The 27,500-nt window shown below is 47.0% G+C and overlaps 1 protein-coding gene across 8 annotated transcripts in view; it reads left to right on the forward strand.

Moving 5' to 3' along the window:
• Rhobtb1 (Rho related BTB domain containing 1) overlaps positions 1-27,500 on the forward strand; it is a 132,584-nt gene that overhangs the window by 92,995 nt on the left and 12,089 nt on the right. For all 8 annotated transcript variants that reach the window (XM_029542623.1, XM_029542624.1, XM_029542626.1 and 5 more), the window contains 4 exons: positions 13,806-13,991; positions 17,463-18,433; positions 20,253-20,371; positions 26,958-27,108. In XM_029542623.1, coding sequence (XP_029398483.1) covers positions 13,806-13,991; positions 17,463-18,433; positions 20,253-20,371; positions 26,958-27,108 — 1,427 coding nt within the window. The remainder of the gene's footprint in view (positions 1-13,805; positions 13,992-17,462; positions 18,434-20,252; positions 20,372-26,957; positions 27,109-27,500) is intronic.

Here is a 27,500-nt window from a genome sequence, read left to right on the forward strand (position 1 = left end):
ACTCATCTCAGGATGCCTTGGTTAGACCTCAGTCCTGGCTTTCTCTGCTTCTCAACACAAAGGAAGCTCACATGTTACCCCTCCAGTACTCCCTGCACAGAAGGGTCTGGTTTCTAGAACAATCCAGAAGGTCTCGTAGGAATCAGGGGCAGGCAGCTGGCCAACTGGAATTTGAAAACTTTCTAACTTGGTTTAACTGTACACAGAAGGCCACTGCTCTCCGTGGCTTACTATTTAACCCTATACCCTCCCCCTACTTTGCCAACTAGAAAGGCTAGCTCCAGTGTATCAAAGGTCTTCCTAGATCTCAGACAATGTGTTATCTCGGCCAACATCAGGTAACCCATCCCCCTGAGAAACCCTAAGAGGCAGGTGGTCTCCACGCCACTAGTGAGGAACTGCCTCCCCTCCCAGTCCTGTGTCTCAAGGGGCAGTCTCTCGCCTGCAGCTCTCCAGGACTCCGGGGCTCCTGCTGCTTCTCCTACACCAAGGTGCCTCCATCTCACTTTAAACAGGATGCAGCGGAAAACGACCCTACCTTGGAGAGCAAAGTTCTTCTCTGTTCTTCCGTATTTGTGCAATTGTTGACTGGAATTGTTGCCCACAGTTTACCTTCTGGCTCCTTTGCCCTCAGGAAGGCAAGCCACCCGTCCCAGCACAACAGCTGATGGGGTCTTCCTCCCGCCTCCCGAGCACCATTCACTTTTGGATGAACTTTTAAAGTTCTTCTCTGGATCTTTTTAAATGTCAGGAATAAAACCATACATAGTAACCATGACTGTCACCAGCCGTTCTTTTCTTGGCAACGAAGAGCCTCTTAAAGGGATATCACTCATCTCTGAGAATGACAGGTCACACTTTGATACTGGGCATCTGAAAAGGACAGCAAAGGGATGAGTTGTGCCTTTAGGAAGGCACATAGGACGCTCGGTCCCTCTCCTCCAAGCCAAGCTCGTGTAAGTAACCACAGATGTCACTGTTTCCTTGGCTCATCTGCCCCAGGGTCAGGTGATACTAAAATCCTGTGACGCTAAAGGTGTCGGCAGCGACTCCAACATAAGCCGAGCAGCCCTGGATGTCCGAGCTGCTGCCCAGAGTCCTTCATATCCTATCCAGCAGCCTTGTTGTCGTGGTGACCCTGCAAAGTAAGCTCATTTCACAGTTGAGGAAGCAGCTACAGGAAGGGCCAAGGTCAGGCAGCTGCCACAGAGCTGAGCTGAGTTTTCCTTCCTGGTCTGGCGAACTGCAAAGCCCACATCCCGCCACTCCCCCCCTCATTCGTGGCTGACAGCGTGGCTAGGTGGCAGGCCCCACTGGCCACTTCCTCCCGGTCTCATATGTCTCTCACTGTCTGTGTGGACAGTGACAACCAGCATTCTCCTGTCTCTCCAGCTGGGATGCTCCAGGGCTTCAGGTAGTCACCTTAACCCGCAGCAGCAGATAATCCCACTCTTTGTATGCATCCCTAAGCAGCCAACTGTGAAAGCTTTATGTGTGTGTGTGTGTGTGTGTGTGTGTGTGTGTGTGTGCGTGGTGTGCATAAATGTGTATGTATATATGTGTGTGTGGTGTAGTGTGTGTGTGATGTGTATAAATGTGTGTGATGTGTATAAATGTGTACATAGATATGCATATGTGTGTATGGTGTAGATAAATGTTTATATACGTGTGTGTTGTACATAAATGTGTATGTATATATGTGTGTGTGGTGTGTATAAGTATATATGTATATGTGTGTGATGTGTATAAATGTGTACATAGATATGCATATGTGTGTATGGTGTAGATAAATGTTTATATACGTGTGTGTTGTACATAAATGTGTATGTATATATGTGTGTGTGGTGTGTATAAGTATATATGTATATGTGTGTGATGTGTATAAATGTGTACATAGATATGCATATGTGTGTATGGTGTAGATAAATGTTTATGTATTATATATGTGTATAGTGTGCATAAATGTGTACATATATGTATATGTGTATATGGTATGCATGATGTGTACATATATGTGTATATGTGTGTATGGTATGCACACATATATGCATATATATGTATATGTGTGTATGGTGTGCAAAAATGTGCACCTATGTGTGCACATTGGGCATTTGCACGTGGAGGCCTGAGGGTAGTGTTGGGAACCTCATTCCATCACTTTCAGCTGACTCTTCGAGGCAGAGTCTCTCATCTGATCCAGAGCTCACCGACACAGCTAATGTCCCTAGCCAATTTACTCTAGGGAATCCCGGGCACCTATGTCTGAGTGCTGGGATTACCATCAAGCACCCACACCCATGTGGCATTTGCAAGGGTTCTGGGTATCAGTGCGCCATCCTCCATATTTTAAGGCAAGCATTTTACCCACCAAGCCATCTTCCCAGATATGGAAAAGTGATAATTCTAGGTAATTGGGGAGGGGGACTTTTTTTTTTCCCTCCAAAACAGTTAACTGCGCAATTTAGAGCCACCATAATTGCCCTCCTTGCCGGCCGGTCTGTGCATTATTTACAGTCTAATTGGGTTCATTTATGGCATGCTGCATTTCTATACAGATTTCTCTCTGGCTCTGTTTGCCCCTACGAGGAGTACAGTGTGTGTTTTAAATGATAACATTAATCAGAGCTGCGGTTTCTGGGTGTCTGTTTAGATAAGATGGCTTGGGTTTCGTGTTAAAAGTCCATGAAATCAGATATGGCTTGGCTACACTCAGTTTCCAGTGCCTCATGGAGGCACTCTAAAATATTCAAGACTCTGTTTGCCTAGGGTTTGTGTCTTTGCCTAAGCTTATGGCCAATAACAAGAGAAATGTGAAAAGATGATGGGCACATCTGTTGGCAAGTCTTCTGAGTTCGCCTGTCCTGTCCAGGAACATTCTGGGTAATTTCAGAGTGGCAGACGGCCTATTATACCACAGATATGTCAGGAGAAGGTTGGCTGAGGTCACGACAGGACAAAATGAATGAGTACCTTGGACTGAAAATGTAAATAGTTTTAGGGACAGAGTCATCTTTAGCTTGCTTTTTTTACTCTCTCTTCTGCCTCAAGCTCATTGGGGCTCTGGCCTTTGTTTAAAATGCCGATGCCTTATTGATCGTGGGTTTATTTTAAATTTTTTTTAAAATATTAATCATCTGGGTTGCTGAGTATTTTGGTTATCCTCTGAATTCTGCACCCAAATACAGGTGATCTGTGCTCTCCGCTCCTGTCCCCTAGCCCTGACAGCTGGCTTTACAAACAGACACCAGATAGCAAAGGAGAGGCTATATGGAATGTCACCTAGCACATCCCTCCCACGAGGTTGTATCAGGGGGGTCTATTAAGTTATTACAGCTTGTGCCCTGAAGGCACTGTGTCCTATAGCTCCTGTAACCCAAGGAACTGGATGAACTCTACTGTGGCCTTAGAACAAGACCCCAGGTCTGTGAACCCAGTCCTCAGCAGGGTGCTTCTTCTAAAGTTAGTTCTGGGATGAGATGAGCCAGCCAGTGCTGGCCAGTCCTTGAGTGGTCATGAAGCAGGTGCCCCCTGGGCCCACAGGTAGGTGACCGCTCTTCGGGGACTGTCACCTCATTCTTTACCAAGCCTCACAGAAGGGAAAGACAAGAAGGAGAACTTCCGGTCAGTGGGCAGTGAGTAGCCAAGTCCAGATGCTGTGTGACCCCATAGAAGTCCACAAACTATGAGCTGGTCGCCTAGAGAAGATGGATGGGTTCAATCTTTCACTGCTGAGACAAACTAACAAGAGCAGCTTGGGGAAGGGAGACGTTTCTTTTGGCTCACACAGTTGAGGAAGGGATGCAGCCCACCCAAGTGGGGAAGCACAGGAGCATCAAGTGGCAACTCATATCGTGCCTGCAGTCAGGAAGCTGAAGGCAAACAGGAAGTTGGACCAGGCTACAGCACCTCAAGCCCCGCCCACCAGTGACCCACTTCCTTCACCTCAAGTCCCACTCCCCAATGACCCACTTCTTCCACACTTGGATGCTCCCTCTCCTTCCAAAACAGCCTCACCAGCTGGGGATCCACTAGTCGAACAAGTGAGCCTAGAAGACTCAGTTCACATCCAAACCACAAGAAGTGGAGCAGATTACCAAACCCATTACACAAGGAAACTCAGGTGTGATGGAAAAGCTATCTTTAATCACGATCACAGTATCAGGGGGAATAAAGGTGTCAGAACCAACCAAATTAAATATATGCTAGATGAATCCTGAAAGCTTAACGTATTTCAACTTTATCTCCATAAAGTTTAAGATTGGGGGGGGGCGGGAGGCAGGGAGGGAGACCTTGAGCCTCCAGAGCTGATAAAGAAAATGAGATTGACAGACTCTCAAAGCTAAGGATGGGCCACCTTCCTCCTGTCACACAGAGCCAAGCTGGTCCTCTTCTCCCAGAGCGAGATCCCCCAACCCAGAGACTTGCTGCCTCTCATCACAGGGGCCATGCTTAGTCTGTGTTCGTGTCCCTCTCTTCCATAAGGTTTGTTTCTCTGGGTCCCTGTGACGGGGAGATAGAAATTCGGTTCTGTGAGAGAGGTTTCTTTCCTGTCCGCCACAACTGTCCACTTAGATATGGAACATGTAGCAGAAATCTGGGAGTGGAGGGGGCACGGGGGCACTGTAGGGTGCAGAGCTGAGGAATAGGGTGCATCATTGCTTGTCTTTCGATCCCGGGTCTCCTTCTCTCTCTAGCGCTTCATCTTGCTCTAGCCAAACAAACAGTGTCACCAGAACTTGCCTCTCTCTACTTGCAGTTTTAACTGGCTAGCATATCATGGTCCTCAAGAATATTCTTCGAGGATTATTTTATGGAAGCGGATGGTTTTCCATTGATATAGATGATTTTTCCAATTAAGGGTTACTTCTTTCCTGGGTGTCACCTCCCTGAATTTTGTTAGAGTCATTTCTACTCTACAACAGTTGTCAAGGTCCAAATGAGCAGAGATAATAATGGTCACGTGATCAGGAAGGCTGTCACCCCGTAGCTTGGCCAGTAAAGTAGCTAGAGCCAAGAGAAGCCCCAAGAGTGCCACAGTCAGGATGCTGACAGAGAGAACAGTGGTCACCTTCTTTGGACTTTTTTTTTTCCTTTACTAACTGCAAGCTTTACCAATGAGATCAAATTTGCAACATTGTCTTTTTTCTTTTTTTTAAGATTTATTTATTTTATGTATATGCATACACTGTAGCTGTCTTCAGACACACCAGAAGAGGGCATCAGATCCCATTACAGATGTTTGCGAGCCACCATGTGGTTGCTGGGATTTGAACTCAGGACCTCTGGAAGAGCAGTCAGTGCTCTTCAGCACTGAGCCATCTCTCCAGCCCCAACATTGACTTTTCAATATGGAGTAAAAGGAATTACAAACAAAAACAAAAACAAAAAAAAATCCCTCCAATTTTGGGTAGTTCTGTTTTGGGGTTTTCTGATGAGGAAATAGATTCCAGGCCACCGTGCTTTTTCTTTCCAATTAGCTGGGTCAAGGGCAGGAGACTGTGGGAAAACCCTGTGGTCAGTCATTCTACAACCAGCTTTCAGAAACTACAGACCATAGGACACAGCTGTGAGCCAAAAGGAAACGTCACCTCTCTCTTACCGACTGCCACCTGAAAGGTATTTTTCTGGGTGGATTTTAAAGACGTTTCCATTATTTGTCCAGTTGGTCCTGCCTGCTACACAAAACATTCTCAGAAATTCTTCTTGGTAAGTTTGATAACCGACCAACAACTCTTAACACCAGTCACTCCTGACACACATCCCTAAAGTGAGCCGGGAAACCACACAAAGGACACATTTCTAGGCTCAGGAAGAGAAATTAAATAGAGAAAATAGGGAATTGTCTCTTAAATCTACTTCACTGGTTTCAGACTCATCTACTTGGTATGTGTGTGTGTGTCTGTGTCTGAGTGTGTGCCTATGTCTGTGTATGTTTGTGTGTATGTGTGTGTCTCTCTGTCTGTGTTATATTTGTGTGTATGTGTGTGTGTGTGGTGTGGCTGTGTATATTTGTGTGTGCCTGTCTGTGCTATATGTGGTTTTTGTGTGTCTGTCTCTCTGACTGTCTGTGGTATACGTGTATGTGCCTGTCTGTGTGTGTTGTGTGTCTGCCTGTGGTGTGTGTGTTTGAATATGTGTGTTTAAAAGCAAGATGGTCTGTCTGTCTGTAGTGTATGTGTGTTTGTGTGTGTCTAAAAGCAAGATGGTCTTTGTAATTAAGAACATCCCTGAGCCTTAATCTAATTGTAATCTCCTAGAATTAATCCAAAAAAACCGATCTGCTCCCTTTCTTTATATTTCTTTGGCTTTCTGGAGAGAATCTCACTCCTGGAAGCAGCCATTGTTCCTCCAGAGTTAGGAAGGCAGCCAACGGATTTATCAGACGAATTCAAGTAATTTTTAAGAAAGCATATTAGCTGGCTAACCTCTGCTCATGTCCCCAAGACATCCCATGGCGGGCTTCCAGGAACAATAGTCTGAAGAATTGTAACGACTCACATTCTGTTTTCATTCCTTACAAAAACTCCAGCCGATCCCCTGCCCGACTTCATTAGCCTAGTTTCGTTTCTTTCAGACTCCAAGTCTGCAGACATCTGTGTACCTGTCGTGTTGTGTTTTGGGGTACCTCACAGGCCTTTTAATGAGATAAAAAACCAATCTAGTAAACACAGTGCAGGGAATCCTGAAAAATGGGCTAGCTCCTTGCACTGTGAACAGTTAGCGGCACACACTATAACAGTGCTGTGGTAAGCTTGCTGAGTAAAAGCCAGACATATTTTTGTGTCACTTGGTCCCATCCAGGAGCTGGCCATTCAAGCCCCGTCGGCACAACCTTCTGCAGTCCCCCATACCACCTGCACTGTGTTCTCCTCCCAAGGCCAAGCGAGGATGTCACCACCGACCTTGGGTTCTGCCTCTTCTCCAGTCTCCTGCTTTCTCCTTGTACATTCCCTTCCTGACCCCTGATCCTTGGGCACTCCATCACCAGTTTAATCAGATACTATCCTAACAAGGAGGCTAGCTCATTCAACGAGAAATTATACTCCACCAGATCAGCAAAAGTCAAAGCCACCCACCCCTAGAGTCCTCCTACCTCAGCCTCTCTGTGGTTCTGCTTCCTTTCCATCTTCCTCCTCGCCACTGTGCACTAGCAATGTGCCCCTTTCCTCAGAGAAGTATCCTGCCTTGGTGCCTCGTCTTTGCCCTAGCTGTGGCTTTGAACTCTTCTGTACCCACAGCAGCATGTGTGGCCCCTCCCTTCCTTCAGTTATTACAGGACCATCAACACCAGAGAGACCCTCCCCAGAGATCTCACCTCGAGCAGCTCTGCCCCGGCCTCCTTTCTCTATTCCGTGCTCTGATTGGCTCTTTACCTAGCATCCAATTCTCTGTTTCTGGTTGTGCCTATCCTCCACTGGGCAGGCATGATTAAAAAAAAAAAATAAAGATAGACAGCCAGGACAGTTGTCCCCAGTGTCTCCAAGACACTGCAGTGGGCTGTCACTGCTATGTATGGAAGGAATGGTGAGATGGCTGCCCACGGAGACAGGATGACGCACCGAGCAAGCCCCCGTGGACCTCACAGACTCAGGAGGGTTGCTGAGAAGCCTGGACAAAAATCTCGCTTTCATATCATGCTCAGAAAGGGTGGCTGGTTGACAGTTTCACCTCCTAAGAGTCCTGGCCACTAATCCCAGAGACTTCCCACCGGCACGGCCAAGGACACAGAGGACTTCCTGGATCTGCTGCTGACCTTACCGCCCGGCACAGGAAGCATGCTTCTCTGGGTTTTAGCTTTGAGGAAAAGTAAAGAGGACCAGAGAGCAAAAAAAGTTGGGAGTTGGGAGACGCCATTGCTTCGGCTTCCCTCGCCCTGACAAACCAAGGAGGTTTTTGGTTTGGTTTGGTTTGGTTCTTTTGGGTCTGTCAGCCAGGCATTAAGTGAAGCTGTTGAGACCATTTGTTGTAATAGGCTGATGGAATTTTCACTCGACTTCACCCTCAATCTGCTTCTGGTAACGACTGCATGAAGTGTAAGACCACCTCTGAGGAACAAGTCGTGGGCATGAGGGGGCAGGGGTCTGATCGATGGTTGCTGCATTCGCCGCTTTCTCGCTGCATCGACAAAACTACTGACAGAAACTAACTTAACAGAGGAAGAGACTGTTTGGGCTCACAGTCTGGAGACATAGTCCGCCTTAGCAGCTTTGCGGCAGCTCAAACTGTGGTGACAAGAATGTCCACAGTCGAGTGACAGAGATGAGTGCTGGTGCTCAGCTCGGTTTCTCTGGTTTATTTGGTTTGGGGCCCCAGTCCCCATCCATATTCAGGGTGGGTCTCCACCCCCTCCCCCAGTTAAACTCAGAGACCTCCCCTTACAGGCACAGCTAAAGGTGTGTGCCACAGGCTGTTCTAAATCCTCATTAGTGACCAAGATTAACTGTGATGATAGCGACCACTTTGGTCGGTATGGCCATTAACTGATGTACCATTTGTACGAGGGTGGAGGAACCGGCCATCTTTGAATCTCTACCGTTGTCTGCACAGGTGGGCTGTGGATGCTTCTTGCCCACTCTTAAGAGCGTGCCTTGTTTTAGCCAAATTTCTGTTGGGTGGAGGGAGCCGGATATAACAGTAGTCGGCTTCCCGGTAAAACTGCATTGACAGTCTCGGAAGAAGAAGTAGTCCACGCATGCTAATTGCTCCCAAATCTGGATATATTTCAGGATGTTTTGACAGTTTCCCCCACATAACATCTGTACTTAAAGAAGCTTCACTGCTCTTGGTAAAGTATTGGCTCGATTTCTCCGCTCACATCCTGGGGTCCTGCATGGTTCAGCCCTATTCTCCCCCAGATCTCCCAGCCAGGCGCTCCTCCCCACCCCACCCCACCCCCAACAGGCCCGTCCATCCTCCATGAGTTCAAGCTTCCTCAGCCATCCATCTCCAGCCCCCGTCGTGTGCACCATCCCTGACAACTCCCTCCGCATCTCATATACCCAGGCTGCACCCCTACTAAAACCCAGGGCCACGTGCTCCAAACCCTTCACCATGTTCCCTGCGCTGTCCCAATGTGTCTGTTCGCATAACACCGTCAGAGTATAATGCATGAGAGGTGTGTGGTCAATGTGAATGGTTCGGAAATGTTGCTGGAAATAACCTACCTCAGTTACCAGTGGGGAGCAGAGGCTCAAAGGCCCCTGAGTCAAGGCCAGGATCCCCTTGCTTCAATCGTGGCTAGAGGCAGATTCCTATACACTGGCCCAGAAAACCTGTTTGGCTGTAACTATGACCTCCTACCTGTGTAAAGATCACCATGGGGTCCCTCCTAGAAAAGTTAAGTAGGTAGAGGCAATGGTAGCTTATACTGAACACAGAATAAAAAGCCTCAAGAAAATATACAGACAATGAAAAGATGGCAGTCCGATACGGAACATAGGAAAATACAACATGGGGCTTCTTCTAAAGTTTGAATGTTAGTCTTGCATAAGATCCACCCTGAGCTGAGCACACTGGAGAAGGGCATGTGGCCACCCTACTGACTCCCTACATCCTGGACGCCAGGAGGAAGACGCTTTTGTTTGCCTTGCCTGTCAAAATAGGTCTGGCCTGATGTTTTTAGATAAAAGATGATTGGCTAGAGGAGGGTCGGGGGGGGGGGGGCTTTCACTTAGCTGGATAGGAAACGCAGGCCCAGAGTCCCCTCAGTGTGACACCCGTGGCAAGGCTGATGGGCCCAGCAGAGATGGGGAACCCTCTGTGATAGGAAAGGACTTAGAAATTGCATTCCTAACAGCCACTGCCTTCAAGCTTCTGGTAGCTTCTCCAGTCTGTTCCCCACCACTTCCCTATACTTATAAAGACAGCTTTTGAGACCGCTGTTGAGTCTGGCTCCAAACAAGGTATGGGGAAAGGGTAGCTTTTCTCAGATTTCTTTAATTCTTCAACAAAGATTAGCCCAGGCTTTGCATGCACACTTTACCCGGGCATCTCTAGCAATCCTTCACATTCTATCTTTGCCCAGTATTTCCTCCCCAAAGGAAAACTGGGGGGGTGGGGGGGATTATATATGTGGGCTTATTTAACATACTAAGAAAAACAGAGGCAACCAAGGTTGACCTCAGCCCCTACAGTCTTGGGTGACTTGGTCCCTCTCCCATTCCCGTCTCTCTTCTGAGGCTAGACACACCCAATTGCTCTAACATTGACTTCAGACCAATTTGGAGTGAAAACAATCACAAGATTACTTTGTGGACATTATTTGATGTGCCAGTGCCCAAGAGAAATATGCTGATATTTCTTTTTAGGAGCAAGAAATTGGGTTTTTTTTTTCCTTAAACACACACATACTCACACACACACTCAGTCACACGCACACATATTCAGTGTGCTAATGAACAGAAGGATGTATTCCTAGCCTCTGTGTGTATGTGTGTGTGTTTCTGACTTTGTTTAATAAGCACACTTATCCCAGTCATAATTTTTAAAATAAAAATCAATACAATACTCATTCAAAAATCCCTCCCCCCCCCACATCTTCTTACTACTCAAATTTGGGAGTTTAAAGCTCAATATACCCAGGGCTTTGTCTATGAATTCCCAGGGTTTTTAACCCCAGGTAAACTGGAGAATTCCACTTAAATCCTACCATTCTTTCTACAACTGAAATAGACCCTGAGGTCATTTCCAGACAACCCACTCTGCCAAGAGTCTGCGAACCTCACACCCTCCACAATTATTTTTAAACCCACTCTCCAAACTGAAACAAAACAAAACAAGACAAAACAGTAACAGAGCCACGGAGACAGAACTTCTAGAAGCTGTCTCTCTCCTCTTTATCTTCTGTAGGGGAGGCATTTAAAATACGGGTTTATGTCAGACACTGTGCAGCCCCCATGCAGGAATGCATATCTCTAAAGTCCTTGGAATCCTGCCCCAAACTGGAAATATTCTTAGCTGCCCATCTCCTGCCTTGAACTAGGTTTAAAAAAAAAAAAAAAGTGGGAGGAGGGGCTGGGAATCTAGAAGGAATAAATGGTATTCTCTAAATAGTGACTTGACCTCAGTGGGTGATTAGACCACAGAGAATGCTGACATATTGCCAGTTAGGAAAGGGTTTTTTGGGAAGAGGCGTTAGAGGCATCTCTGTCCACAGCTTCATCTCTCTGACCATTGATTCTCAGCTTCTGTTGGAATTTGTCCACTGGACAAGAAGTCCTTCCGTGAAAATTCTGCTGAGAGCACACACCGGGCTTCTCCCATGTTTGTATTTAGATCAACTTGGGTTAAACACAAGCGAGTGAATAGTTAAAGCTTAATCTCACTTTTAACTGACTTCAGTGTGAAATAATGGGGATAGATTTCACATAGCAGTTAGACAAGAAGAAAAGAGAAAAGAAAAACTTTATGCTAAGATACACATAAAAATTTTGATTCCCTGGGTTATTTTAACAACAATGATAGTGTTGTTCCCTATTCAAATTACTCTGAAATTTTGAGGCAACATGTCTTCAGAACACTTGATCTTCTCCCCAGTTCCCCCGAAGATTTCAAACATTTAGATGCCAGAGTGATATGGTAAGACACTGGTGCCTCTGGACCTGCATTGTGTCACAGAATTGTGCTGCTAACAGAAGATTCCATCTGTCCACTACCATTCCACCTCCCACCCCCCACCCCAGGTCCTGTCTGGGCTTGATTGCTGGGTCATCTGGATTGTAACTCCTATGTGTTTCATGGCATGAGTGGTCTCATGGTTACCTTGACAACCAAGTAAGCTGGGATTTCAAAACCTCACTTTGCTACCTCATGAAAATGAGGTGGTAGAGTTGATGTTTAGTTACACATCTGCCACAGAAATGAAGTTCTTAGAATGACTCTCCTCATGGCTGCGTGCCCTAACGTGGAAAATGATGGCACCAATTATAATAAATACACAACAGATAGATACACACACACACACACACACACACACACACACACACACACACACAAAGGATCCCTCAATTTTGACAATGGATGCATTTGCTTTATTCTCTGTCTGAGATGCTGAACCACCCGTGTTATTCTCAGTATGCCAAATATTCTGTGGTGGCTTTATTCTATGATCCGGGACAAAGCCAGACTTCATTAGATACCAAATATAAACAGGAAGGTAAATAACAGAAAGCTAAGCCTGTTTTTTTTTTTAATATTCAAAACATTCTCCATGTTACTGGATACTGTTATTTATGCAGATTGGAAGCGAGACTGAGTAGTTAAATCAGAATGTCACAGACAAGCTGCCTCTCCTTTCCATTTATATATTTACATGTATTTCTGCACCCGTTGGCGTCCAGAAACCTTGGATACCATCTTTATTTACTCCATTAGGACACTTGATATTATCTTAATGGTGCAGAGCAATTCATCTGCATTGAGTCCTCGCTTTTCTTCTGTAATTCGAGAACATCTTAAACTTGGGACTTTTGCCTTTGCTATATGTCTGATGCAGTCCCCCCACCCACCCCCACTCCCTCCGGCGTGGGCAAATACACACACAGAAAGACTAAACTTAAAAAAATCACATTTAATGAAAGTGTCCCGCCGAGCTCCTGCATCACAAATGATTATTTTTAGAACTTTTATGACTGCCTGCATATATTTGTTTGCCCCCATTGATGTGTAGGAAGAAGAGCTCATTAATGATTTAGGAAGGGTTTTTAATTCATAGACTCGATTCTTCCCATTACATAAACTACAAAGGCCATAAATTAACATCTCATAAAGCCATGAGTCAGTTAGTAAGAAAGCCTCAACTCCCTGAGAAGAACCTTTCCTGTTCTCGATTCCCCTGCCTAGCTGTTCTAAAAAAAAATAAAAATAAAAAAAAGAATGATCAGTCAGCACATTTTAACATAGAAGGGGGGTCATAATCCCTGCCTGCCGCCTACCATCAAGCACCATATCTGAACAGCCCGTCTTACACAACCGTTCTTTGACTTCTAGACCGGTAGGTTATACTGTCAAAATAGAAGCTCCTGTCTTTAGATTTTCAGCAGAAGCCTTTCCTTTCTTGGTTCTTTTTCCCATGGACCATTGTGGATCACCTGTAACATGGGAGGTGGCTGCTTCCAGTATTGTCTGACCTTATCGGCCCTCAATCTACTTCGTTTTCTTTACACCTAGTTTTGAAAAACAAGAAGAAGAAAAAAAAAATCCAAAGTCCTGCCAAGTCAGGTTTTGTCGCTGTTTGGAAGCAGCTAAGAAAGGGGTTGTGCTTTGTATCTGTGTGCGTGGGCAAGAAGGGCCGACATCCTTCTTTGTATTTGCTGGCGCCATGCGGCAAATACCTCGGACCTCCTCACCAGCTGTTTGCTTCTCTCATTGGGTCGGGTCATCTTCGCCTTTTGTGTTTTATTAAGTGGGTGAAAGGTAGTCTTTATCGTTTCCTCTCATCTTGCAACTATTTCTCGAGAGCAGAAATAGTTCTGGCATGTTGGGAATTCAAGGACTAAACTACTCTGGGTGACCATCTCTTGCGGGGCTGGGGGGGGGGGTGGCGGCGGGAGGAGACTTCACGGAGGATCCTAAGCGCATCCACATTCCACAGTGTGATGTGAAAAAGAACCTCGTGGGCGTGTCAGGGCTGGAATGTGGGGGGCTTAGCAGGCTGTCTGCATGATTCATAGATGGGTTTAATATCCAGCCCTGGTTTCAAATATTATTTTAACTGTGACATGACAGCCTTAAATAAGCGGGAGAAGAGAGATGGACTGTGAGGGCTAGCAAGACACGTGTGAGCCTCTTCCGCGGTTGCCTTTCAGGTCCGATGTTGTGGTCCTCTGCTTTAGCATCGCGAACCCTAACTCCCTAAATCATGTGAAAACCATGTGGTATCAAGAAATCAAGCACTTTTGCCCTCGAACGCCTGTCATCCTGGTTGGCTGCCAGCTAGACCTCCGCTACGCCGACCTGGAGGCCGTTAACCGGGCTAGACGCCCCTTAGCAAGGTAAGCTGAGGACCCTGCCTGTGGCTGGCACCTGGGTGAGGAGACAGAGCTTTACAGACAGACACTTCCGCTTTTTCATTGGCCACCGAGGAGGCTACACCTATGAGCCATAAGCTTTAACAAACTCAGTCATCCATTCATCCAGACGCTACTGTGCTGATAATCCAATCTCATAAAATGGTTGGCCAGTGCTTTGGAGAAATTCCATAGTAGAAAATGGGGTGTGTGGTAGTGCTTTAGATAAAGCACTGTATTTGAATAGAGTCCTATACAAAATGTCAGTCACCCAAAATAGTCACATTCTTGCAATTGTGCCTACTTAAAGTTAGCAAAAGCTCAGAATGGTCAGCGCCAGTTTAGACCAGTGTCACACCCTAACAAAGACGAGCTTTAATTCCCACAACCGTGTCTAGATTGGTTTTGGTATTGCTAGTATTTTTCTGATTTCTAACATTTTGTGCAGTACTGGAGAGGGAATCTAAGGCCTTCCACATTCTAAGGAGACATTCTACCACTGAGCAACATTTCCAGTCCTCTCCTCACTCTTTATTTCAAGCCGGAGATGGGGAGGGGAGTAGGGAGGGGGGGTCCTACTAAATTTCTTAGGCTGGCCCATAACTTACTCAGTAGCATAGATCAGGTTTGTTGAACTTGTGACCCTCCTGCCTCAGCCTCCCAAGGGGACTGCAGTCCCATAGCACTAGGCCTCAGCCAGTGTCCGGTGGCTCTGGGCGTGATGAGACTCACCTGTGGTCCCAGCACTTGAGAAGCAGAGGCAGGTGGATCTCCATGAGTTTGAGGCCAACCTGGTCTACGTAGCAAGTTCGAGGTCAACCAGGGCTGCCCAGTGAATCTCTGCTCTCTGCCTCAAAAAGGAGCAAAACACCTAAAAAAAACAAAAAAAACAAAACAAAACAAAAACAAAAACATGCAATTATATTTGCAAATAAATAAATAAATAAATAAAGCAGACATGGCTTTTTTTAATACATCTAATTCCATATATTAACAAAGTATCAGACTTTAAAAAAAAGAAAAGAAAAGAAAAAAGAAAAAAATAGGACTGGAGAGATGGCTCAGTGGTTAAGAACACTGACTGCTTATCCAGAGATCCTGAGTTCAATTCCCAGCAAACACATGGTGGCTCAAAACCATCTGTAATGGGATCCAATGCCCTCTCCTGTTATGTCAGATTACAGCAACAATGTACTCATCATATACATAAATCTTTTTTAAAAAGTAGGGGATTTCTTTTACTATGTGCACACTATGGATACCAATTTTGGGGGAGGGGGAAATAAGACTTTTTAAAAACCTATGCTCAGGGCTGGAAAGATGGCTCTGTAGTTTAGAGCACTGGCTGTTCTTCCAGAGGTCCTGAGTTCAATTCCCAGCACCCACATAGTGGCTCACGACCATCTGTAACTGTAGTCCCATGAAATCTCATGCCCCCTTCTGGAGTGTCCGTGCAGATAAAACACCCATAATTCATCATGTACATAAATCAGTAAAGCTTTTTAAATCTATGCTTTCAGAAGTTACCCTTGTATAAAAACCACTGTGTCCGCTTCGTACCCATATGCTCTGCTGAAGAGCAAAATTCCCCCAGAATCCTGATAGCAATGTCTTGCTTCAGTATTAACCCAGTTGGCATATCACAAGCACCTTCTCTGGGTCCCGCTCTGTATGCTATCAAAGCACTGGTGTATGAGACAGGTCTTAAACCCTGCCTGGTGCTTTCTGGTGCATCCTGGATAGAATTCACAAGGACGGGTCATCCCAACCCCTTGGTTCTAACATGTATGGACTAAGAATGGAATGTCCAGAGTCACCCAGGTGTGGGGGTGACTGAAGAAAAAGGTTAGTAGAGCTGTCCACACAGCTGACAGACCAGTCCTTTTATAGAACAACTTAGAGATTCCGCGAAGCAGGGTATTAGCCATAAGCTTTGGGTTAATCAATTAGCAAATTTCAAGCCAGCCCTAAGGACAAAGATCACCTAAGGCCCACAGAAAGAGCCTTAAAGTTGGACCTTCTTCCCTGTATCTTTCCACCCTTGTCAGCACCCTGAGGTGTGCCCTCCCTCCCTCCCTCTCTCTCTCTCTCCCTTCTCCTCTCTCTCAGTCCAGGTCTTCAAATCCAAATTCCATCCAGTCTTGTCATTGTTCCCCTGGGCCAGGGCCTGGGAAGCATATGACTTTTGGCATCAAAGGCAAAGTGTTTAAAAGGTCAGCAAGAGCATTTGTCAGAATCGGGAGGGTTGTGTTTCTCGAAGAATTGTAGCAAATTGCATCTTGTCTGTTCTGGAATCTCTCCCTGCGATTATCCTGAGCCCAGCAGCCTGGACTGCTTATGTTGGCCTTCCTGGGTTTGATTAAATTGTAAATGAGTTTTGTGCGCCAGACTGAAAGGGCGAGGGCTTTGTTCCACTGGCTTTGTGGAAACAGGAGAAATTGACAGAGTTGCAGGCTGAGCCTTACCCATGTTATTGTAATACTCCTAGCAGTGAAGGAACTCTGAGCTCTAAACGCAGATCCTGAGGCGAGGCCAGCTAGGAGACTGGGGTACCAGTCCAAAGAAAAGGCTGATAGGGGCGGATGGAAAGAAAGCTGAGGAAACACAGAAAAGGATTCATGAATCCAAGAGAGAGAGAGACTTTCGAAGCCACTGGATGAGGATCCTTGAACCAAGAGTTGGGAAGTCTGGATATTAACCACTTAGGAGAAGTTTCTAGTAGCTTGTATATGTGCTCTAGGTGACAGAACTTCTTGCCTGTTTCTTCTCACTACAGAATGAAATAGTACTTCATAGAACTCCCAGATAGTAGAAGTGGGTACATTTTGAAGCTAAAAAAAAAAGGAAATGTGATGATAAAGACAAACATGGTAGTGATAACTTTTGTTTTGTTTTGTTTTGAGTTATTTATGTAGCCCTGGCTGTCCTGGAACCCACTCTGTACACTAGGCTGGCCTCAAACTCAGAGGTCTGCCTGCCTCTGCCTCTGGAGTGCTGGGATTAACGGTGTGCACCACTACCGCTTGGTAGTGATGTTTTACCAAGCACTTCCCATTTACTGAGAACAATGCCAAGTGTATTTATTATCCTGTTTAAGCCTCTTCTTTAAGGGGCCCATGTTTGCCCGGGGTCATCATACCTGTATAAAAGATGGAAATTCAAAGCTTAAAAGAGGTTAGACTGCTTGCTCAGCATCGCATAGGTAACAAAAGCCAATACTTTTGTTACCACCGTTAATACTAACGGTATGTTTTACTATCGCCATAATCCGTTATTTTGGAGTGACCGTTGATTATGAGTTTTCAAGAGCCTTGCAGGATTTTAAACACAAAAATGTAAGAAGTGCATGGGATTTTAAATGTACAATTCTATTGGGAACTTAGACACCCTTCTTCGTCCCCCTCCCCACTTCAAAGAAAACTGAGTGTATGCATTTACTTAATTTTTCTTTTTCAGGCCCATAAAGAGAGGTGACATTTTGCCCCCAGAAAAAGGCCGCGAGGTGGCAAAGGAACTTGGCATCCCTTACTACGAGACCAGCGTGTTTGACCAGTTTGGCATCAAGGACGTGTTCGACAACGCCATCCGAGCGGCCCTCATCTCCCGCCGGCACCTGCAGTTCTGGAAATCCCACTTGAAAAAAGTCCAGAAGCCTCTGCTTCAGGCGCCCTTCCTACCTCCGAAAGCTCCTCCCCCGGTCATCAAGGTCCCCGAGTGTCCGTCCGCGGGGACGAGCGATGCTGCCTGTTTACTGGACAATCCCCTGTGCGCCGACGTCCTCTTCGTTCTCCATGACCAGGAGCACATCTTTGCGCACCGCATTTACCTCGCTACCTCTTCTTCCAAATTCTACGACCTTTTTTTAATGGAGTGTGAAGAATCCCCGGGTTGGGTTGGAGGAGCTGATGAGGCAGTGCCGTGCAGGGATTTTCAGGGGCGGACGCAGAGTCTTGGATCAGCCGAGGAAGGGAAGGATGGCCCCCAGAGTACCCCTCAGGCTGACCCTGGAGCATCTTCAGGCCAGGACCTGCCTGAGAGTTTGGCTTTGCAGATGGAGGCCTCGGGTTCCGAGGCACACGCCCTGTCTGGCTGGAGCAAGGGGTTTGTCAGCATGCACAGAGAGATGCAGGTCAACCCTATTTCCAAGCGGGTGGGCCCAGTGACTGTGGTCAGGCTGGACCCATCGATGCAGTCAGGCCCTTTCCGGACCCTGCTGAGATTCCTCTACTCTGGGCAGCTGGACGAAAAGGAGAAAGATCTGCTGGGGCTGGCTCAGATGGCCGAGGTCCTGGAGATGTTTGATCTGAGGATGATGGTAGAGAATATCATGAACAAGGAAGCCTTTATGAATCAGGAGATCACGAAAGCCTTCCATGTCAGGAAAGCCAATCGGATCAAAGAATGTCTCAGCAAGGGCACCTTCTCAGGTGAGCAGGGCCCCAGGGATCCGTGGCGGCCTTTGAGGGCTCGGGGCAGGGCGGGGCTGGGCGGAATAACTGGTGAAGACAGTAGGGATCAACTTTACCTTTGCTAGTTAGCTGCTTTTCAGACATGAGAGGTGGTCTTTCCACCTTGCAGAGGTTGAGAAACAAGAACCTGAGGGGTCAGGTCACTAAGTCAGTTAAGTGGCAAGGTTGAGGACAAGAAGCCAAGCCTTGTCACTACAGAAACCTAGTCCCTGAGCCTTCAGCAGTCACAGGGTAGAGCAGGCCTCCTGGAAAGAGGGGAGGGGAGAGGGAGGCGTGTTGACGAGGACATGACAATACCTGGTCTATTTTCTGCCATTGCACTCCTGGGCCCTGGTCTTTCTTCTTCCATCTTGGATAACTATGTCACGCATAGCACTCTTGTCCTTCCACAAACAAGCTCTCTGGAGACTGCCTCCAGTCTGATGTACTGACCTTCCCATCACTCTGTCTAATACATTTACACTATTTTTATTCTAAAATCTTTATCCCGGTATGTAGGGGGGGGTGGGGGGCGGGGAAGAAGCAGATTCCTCAGTAAAAAGCCGCCTTCCTAGGCTCATGTTTGTCTTCCACAATCCCTGCCATGGAACTCCACAAGAACAGAGACTGAGTCACCCAGTTCACCTCAAAGCAAGGAGCAACATTTACTACAAACATTGGTTGCCATGGTGTGGAAGCAACCCACAATGTGACTGAAAAGAATGTGTTTGTGAATCAGTATTAGATTAACTGGTGGACATTCGTGAAAGCTGACTGACGCCTCTCTGGCTTGCCCAGACAAGGCTAGGCAAGAGGGGGGGGTCAGGGGCAGGAGTGGGGGTTCTCCTAGGATCCATGGATGGAAGAGAAGCCCTGTCATGTCCCTTGGGGGTAACTGAGACGTCTGAGATAGATAATGGGTGGCATAGGAAGGTTATTCTGATTTCTTAGCTACAATAAATCACGCACACATCCTTAAAGTGTTGCAGTTGTTAGACATTTCCTGATAAATTGGGAATGAAGTGATAGCCTTCAGTTAATGCTTATATGCACGCGCACATACACACAGAGAAAGAGAGAGTCAGAGTCAGAGAGATAGCTATATACCTAGGACGCACGTGGCCAACCAGTAATAAGAGATAGATGAACAAACCTTGTATATGGCCTTGTATATGCCGACCATCCATCCCTAGCCTGAAAATACAAGACCCAAGATGCTCCAAACTCCAACTTTTTGAGCGTCAGCATGTGGTAAACTTCATGCCTGTCCTGACAGGACAAAAATCAAAGTGGAAGCATTTATTTCAAGCACTGGGCACAGTGATCCAGACGCAATCATGGATGCTAATAAAAAAAAAGTGACAACTTTAGAGTAAATTAAACAATGAACCATGTCTTGAGTTGATTGAAAGTGCTTGCAGGATGTGTATACAGGGTTCTTATGAAACATACGTGAATCTCACGTTTAAACTCGTAAGTCCTGCACCAGGGTTGTCATTACGCATGTGTATATGTGTCAAAAGCCGTATAAACCCAAGGAAACCACGAAAAGATAATCCTCTCATTTCTGCTACTTTCTGGCTCTGAGAATTTGTGTTAGGACCCTGTGTACAATGTTCCAGTGTATACTCGATGTGGGAGCTGGATATGCCAAACATATGGATGGATGGAGGTAGGATCGGTGGGCCTGGAAGAGAGCGTGAGAGATAGCATCTCCTGGATGTGCCCAGAGCAGGAGGCTGGGGTGAAAGCTGGGGTGAAAGCTGGCTCACAGTCTTGTTCCCTTGATCCTTGGCAGACGTGACATTTACCTTGGATGACGGAGCCATCAGCGCCCACAAGCCGCTGCTGATCTGTAGCTGCGAGTGGATGGCGGCCATGTTCGGGGGTTCCTTTGTGGAAAGCGCCAACCACGAGGTACGGCTGGTGGAAGCCCAGAAGGTTTTAAGTAGCCCAGGGAGCTCTCCTTTACCAGCTTCCGTGGAAGAGTTCCGCAGGCTTTCTTTAGTGCAAGACTTGCTGTGTAGACACTTGTTGTGTGGACAGTCATGAGGAACGGTAGGTAGTTGATCGGTCACTCATGCGAGAGCACCAGGATGCATTGTCACACCTTTCTTCCGCTAAGAGTCATGACCGGCCATACTTCCTAGCTCATGTCCACAGGCGGGATACTATCAAAAGCAAGCCTGTCTTCTAGAAGTTTGGGGAAGGAAAAATATCCTTGGTTAATGGAGGACCAGCGCCTTCCTTAACCAGGCAGGAGACCTTCCCCAATCCAGTCTTGGAGCCTCAGGGGTGTCATCTGCAACCTGGTGCATATGCCTAGTGATCCCTGAGGTCCAGTGGTGTGTCACCCTGAGGTCCAGTGGTGAGTCACAGCACTGGAGACCAAACCCTGAGGTTTATGTATATGAGTGTGTGCGTGTGTGTGTGTGTGTGTGTGTGTGTGTGTAAGGAAACGGGACTTGAGTGAGTGTTCACTATACTGGACACACTTTTCAAAGTGCACGGGTCCAGCAAAAGCAGATTGGTCCTACCTTCCCTCCCCCCTCCCCCCAAAAAAGACCTCTTTAGATTGTCTCAGGTATTCTTGTAAAAAACAAAACAAAACAAAAAACAAAAAAAAAAAAACCCACATTCATCTTTCTACAAACACTGCTGGAAAAAAATAATAATTCCATTCAAACACTTCTAACAAAGTATAGGTGGGGTGAGGAGTTCTGTTTAGTTTTGCAGTATTCCTTAGCATCTTCACACACACACACACACACACACACACACACACACAAACACACACACACTAACACAGGGGATACCCCATCAAGTTTATTGTCCTTAAGGACTAGGCTGCTTATTTCAGCATCTCTTCCAACTTTCAAAAGGAATACTGAAAACAAAGGCTAACTTTTCAAAAGGGGTGCTGGGAGTGGGTAGCACGGAGGACTCCCACAGTGCCCCAGGAGCCCGCATTTGCCTCTCCGAGTAGGGAAACAGAATCCTAGAGCCACAAGCCAGGGATGGCCAAGGCTGAGAAGGCCACTGGGCCATCCTCCTTCTTCCAGAACAAACCACAGTTGCTGCTGAATCAGAGCCCAGAAAAGAGCCCAGCAGCTTCCTCCAGCCCCCTTAGGAAACCAGTCAGTCTCTTGATTCACTAAGTCTCCCTCATGTGTGCTCAAAGGTATGGGAGGCTTCTCAATTGCATGGAAGCTACCCAGAGAAGGGGCCCTCTGACCCAAGACAACTCTTCACCCCCAAGCTAGGTGGCCTGGAGCAAGTGACTTCTGCATTCTGAGTCTCCCTTAGTAAAGCATTCAGTCGTGACCCAGATGGGGTTGTGAGGTGTGTTAGAGCCTGTAAATTCCTAAGCATTTAGTCCATGCTAGTCACCATAGTTTTGGTCAGCATTGATGCTGACTGGAGTCTAGCCTTCTTACACGAAAGATGGGGGTACCTCCCCCTCCATCTAACCTGAGGTGACTGGCATTTTCTGACATGGGCCCCTCGTCCTTCTAGCCCCTCCACACCAGCTTATGGTGTTGCTATGCTAAGGAAAGCCTGATAATCAAGGTCAAGACCCCAGTCACAGAGCAACAGTGTCTGCGCTGACCCAAGGAGAGGGACACTAATCCCCCTTTATCCCTTCACAGAAGGGACTCTAATCGCTCCAGATTAACATGTGCAGTGGAGGTGACCAAAGCAAAACCTAGCAGCACACGTGTGAGCACACGCATGCCTCCTGTGGTGAGTGACCCAGGCAGGGAAAAGGCCACCTGTTCAACAGGGTTCTGGAAGAACTCAATCCTAGCTCTCCCCGCTGAGGACTGAAGCTAAAACTAATGCAGGGCAGTGATTACTACCCCTGGGGAGAAAAAAAAATGATCACAACCCCATGTCACCAAATTCTCATGATCCCCAACAACCCCAACATTTCCACCCCACCCCACCCCCGCCCCTTTTCACTGTTTCTAAAAGAGACCATAAGAGGTGCTCATGAACTTTTATCTCAGTGTGACTGTGACCTGGGACAGCAGCCAGCCTTCTCTAAACCTTCTTCATCTATTAGACAAGAATGGCAAGAAAGAGTGCTCCCAAGAGCAGGCTAAACATGGAAGTGTGCATGCCATGCCCGGAGCATATGCCGTGCCCAGCAAATGTTGTCACTACCCTTAAGTGCTCTCACTGTGGGGTAAGGGTGCTCATCGTGTAACAGCTCTGGTGAAGCTGCCAGCCTATCTTCTAATCAAAGACAGGAAGGTGAAAGTGGTTACACAGGGAACAGAGCGTCACGCGTGAAATGCTTACCAAGCCTTCCGGGAAGGACTTGGCTCTATCCTTATTATTGGACATTAGCCTTTCTAAGCTGTCTTTTTAAAGGTTTCTTTCTTTCTTTCTTTCTTTTCTTTTCTTTTTTGTATATGGCTGTATGCGATGTCTAGGTCAGACCCCGTAGAACTAGAGTTGCAGGCTGGTGCCACCCATTGTGTGGGTGCTGGCAAACTCTGGTCCTCCATTAAGAGCAGCCAGTGCACGCCTTTAATCCCAGCACTCGGGAGGCAGAGGCAGGTGGGTTTCTGAGTTCGAGGCCAGCCTGGTCTACAGAGTGAGTTCCAGGACAGCCGGGGCTATATAGAGAAACCCTGTCTTGAAAAACCCAAAAAACTTGTCAACCAGCCAAGAACAGCCAGTGCTCTTAAATGTGGAACCTTCTTCCCAGCCATTCTAGATCATCATTTAAGTCTGTTTTGTCCTGGGGAACTCTGACTTACTCTCTGAAAGTCAGCCCACTTTTTTTTTTTCAGAGTCCAGAGAGAAACTTTATACACATGTATGTAGAAAAGAGGACAGCGAGCCACGAGAGCCCCTTTACATTTTATCCCTTAATATCGAAGGCATTTCTATTTTACCATTTTTTTTTCCTTTTTGTTACTTTTAACGTAGCAGTAAGCCTCATTCCTTCCCACCGAGGTATCCGGCAAGCCATCTGCTTCAAATGCATGCCGGGGTACAGTAAGCCGTGGGCTAGCTCTGGAATGCTTATTCACTCTATTCACTCTATGTGAGACTATCTGTAGTGACAGCCCCAATGGCCTGAGCTAATCCTCGCAATGCCAATGTTAAACCAACTGAAGAGGAGCACGGGGCCTCGATGAGGGTGCAGTTGTCTTGTGTTTTGGTCACATCACTGTTTTGTGGCATTGCCTTGGAAAGGTGGGGTGTGGACAGCTATGCCCCATCTCTTGTGGCTCGGTATGGGTTGTTTTCAAAGGCTATGAGCAGGTCCTCCCTATTGTTACATGGCTAACTATAAGCATGGAGATCACAGAAACAGGGTTTGTTTTGTTTTGTTTAATGAGCAATCAGCAGCGAGGTGGAAACGAGGTATTATGAAAGGGTTTGGTGTTTCTCCTTCCTCGGTGACTCCTAAGGGTCCCTAAGAAGACCTGCCAGTATGAGTCATCACTTCAAAGGTGTTGACGTCATACTGTCAAAAGGGAAGCAGGTGGTCGCTGGAGATTACACACATCAGAGCAGTTCTGAGGACTCAGGGGTCCAGGGCAGTGCTCACTGGACTCTCCTCCCCTGTTCCCAGAAACAATTCCTATCTACTTAGGAAATGCCTGTCACATCTGTATTTTCTGTGGCCTTTTTGTCCGAAAGCGCTCTTAGTTAGCAACCACAGCTAAGGCAATCTTAGAGATTCCAAAGCCCAGCATCAATGAAGAAGTAACGTTAGCATGGATAAGGGCCACAGGGTACTTAACCTGTGTGTCCACAGGCACACTTCATGGCATACTCCTGGGCCAGCCCACACACTCTTATCCTGTCCCTTCAAAGACACACTGCACACCTCCATTTCTGAAAGAAAAGACCTCCCATCCCCCATCGATAGCTGAGCCAGCAGACACTCTCTGCCCGACATCTGCAATTAAAGCTCTTGGCGTTTTGGAAAACGTGGATGCTTTTACTACGAATGGGTTAAATTTGAAAGTTGTGCACCTTAGCACTCAAGTACCTAAAAGAATCCCCAGGAACCCAAACACTTTTCTAGAGATGAGCTCTTACACTGTGGCTCCTGTCGATCCGTTATCCGTTATCAGTACAGTAAAAATGCATATACATGTGTATAAGCAAACACACAGTGTGCCCAATGTTAGATGCACAGTGATAGAGCTTATTTCCGGTGTGACAGCTACAGGGAAGGAGGGGCATTATGACATCTGCAGGGGACAGGTGAACCAGTATGTGTTGTTACAGTCTGTCCTGGAAACTGAAGGGACAGGAGAGGTGGAGCTGTCAGCAGCAAATGGCCATCTTAGCTCAGCGCTAGTCTAAGATTATAATATCAGCTTTGACTCCTCACATTCCGTCATCACGGGGGTCAGACCAGGGACTTGAAATGACAGTCGGTGCTAATGACCCAGGAGCTTATTCAGGGAATCATTGTTTTCCATGTCTGTGTCTTGAGAGCAGGGGATAAACCACCATGCCTACTGTTTCTAAGAGCTCGTTCCAAGTCTTCCCCATGACATGTTACAGAAATAACTCTACCTGGAAGTATATTCCTCCTCGGACATGGCCAGTGACTGACTGCCCAGGAGAACAATATCAACCATGGCAATAGCTTTGCTCTGGAAAGCTTACCCACGAGCTCACACAGAATGTGTGTGTGTGTGTGTGTGTGTGTGTGTGCAGGGTCGTCCTCAGCCTCCCCTCTTTACATGAGTATGTATAGGAAGTGACTAAGCCTATGGCACAGATATAATCATGAATATAGAGAGATGCAACCACACATTATACATATATACATACATGCATGCATGCATACATACATACATGCATACATACATATATTTTTGGAGGGGTGATGGTTTTTTACATGCTTTATTCTGTTTTGTTAACTGCCATGGTTAAGAAGTCTATAACGGTTCATTCTTTCAAACTGGAACTCTAGCTCGCAGAGCTATTTATGAAATCAGCAGCTTTCTCGCTCTGCAACCCAAAGTGTTGCCATAAGGACCCAGTCTACAAAGCATTTCAGCCTGCGAACTTCAGAAATGTGCTCCTTGGGCTTAAGTCCCAGTCCCCGCTGACAAACCCTCCAACCTTGGACGTGAAACTCAGCCTCCTTGACTGCTGTGTCCTTGTCCGTTAAATAGCAAAATTAATAGTCTCTTCTTCCTGGGACAGATGGAAGGATCAAATTAGACCGGGTGTGTGGAAAGCTGCACACAGACGCTCCTATTAAAGTAACACTCCAGTCAGAAAAACAAGGACGCCATTCTATACCGTGTCCGTCCCCGCCTCGTGGAGTGGCTTAGGGTTTTATTGCTGCGACGAGACACCATGACCATGACCAAGGCAATTCTTTATAAAGGAAACATTTAACTGGGGCTGGCTTATACTTCAGAGAGTCACCATGGTGGCAGCATCCAGGCAGACCTGGTGCTGGAAAGAGAAATGGTAACTCTACATCTGGATCCTCAGGCAACAGGAAGAGACGGTGATATTAGGCCTGACTTGAGCTTCTAAATCTCAAAACCCACCCACAGTGACAACACTTCCTCCAAGAAGGCCACACCTCCGAACAGTGCCAGTCCTTGCGGGCCTGTGAGGTGGCTTTTATTTAAACCACCACATACATAGAGTTAGTGAAGAACTAACACAGATCCCCACCTCCTCCATCTAAGACCGGGGCCCCAGGTCATTCCTTGAAAGTGTAACGTGTTATATAACAATAGCTCTAGACACACAGGACAGAGGCTGTTGCAAGGGATCATGCCCTGCACCCAACTAAAACAGTGTCTCCACATGTACCACGGCAGAGTCCTTGGGCTACTCTGGGTCTGCCGAGACCAAATGATAGATGTGTAGTTCTGGGCTCGTGTGGTTGTGGGAGAAAGAACTGAAGTATAGACAAAGTGCTGAGAGATGCTGATGGGTTGTTGGAACGCAGCCTGTCACCGGGGCGGCTGGTGTGGTCATTCTGCCGGTTTGGCCCCCTGAGAGCGGGATTCTGTCATGTCTGCGACCACGTGGCTAGCAGCAACTCACACCTGTCACATTGCCAGATTTCTCCCTCCACAACGGAGTACCCTCGGCTTCTTGACAGGGAGGGCCAATAATGTAATAACACACTTACGACCCGTTTGTCTGATTTATATGCCCAGATAGCCATTTTTAAAGCTCTGCCCCGGTCTCTGACGGGTAGCCACACTCTTTGTCACCTACAAATCAAACTGTTAAGGTTTACAGCCATAAATACCGACGGCGGCGGGCGCTCTCTGCATAGCCTCGGAATGGTATGCCTACAGTTGCCAGGTACCAGGTCACGTGGTTGGGATGTTCCTAAGACCCTTAGCCTGAAGGTGTACAGCCCCCACGTCCTGTATGATCCGCCCCCCCCAGCTCCCTGCATCCCGTTTGAGCCCTTAGTTCCCCTATGTCCCGTATGAGCCCCCAGTTCCCGTAGCAGCACTGAGCCTTCTTTACACTGTTGCAGGTTCACCTCCCAAATATAAACAAGACGTCGATGCGGGCAGTGTTGGAATACCTCTACACCAAGCAGTTGTCACCCAACTTGGACCTGGACCCCCTGGAGTTAATTGCCTTGGCAAACAGATTTTGCCTGACACACTTGGTTGCGCTCGTAGGTAAGGCCGGCAGTGACTTTTGTGTCCAATAGCCACGCTGATCGAAATGACACCTAAACAAAGCTAAGGGTCAGTTGCTGAGGGTCAGACTCTGATTTACATCTCTCTGAACAGAGTAGGGATGCAGGGGCTGTCAAAGCCAGCCCACTTCCGTCAGCCGAAACTGGATGCAACAAGTATCTCCTAGGCTCCTCTGTGATCGGCCCTGCTAGGCAATGGGAGCATCAATGCCCAACGACGGGCAGCTAGCTTTGGAGGTACACGCCCCACACATGCTGAACCTTACGCAGACCACAAAATCTAAAATCAAGCTAGTGAGTCAACACTTCTCCACAATGCTGTGCGCAGGAGTCGCTTTTGAGAGAGGGACATCTGCAGTGTAGCCGAGAAGA

This window comes from Mus pahari, chromosome 9 (assembly GCF_900095145.1).
Source record: "Mus pahari chromosome 9, PAHARI_EIJ_v1.1, whole genome shotgun sequence".
Taxonomy (NCBI): Eukaryota; Metazoa; Chordata; class Mammalia; order Rodentia; family Muridae; genus Mus; species Mus pahari.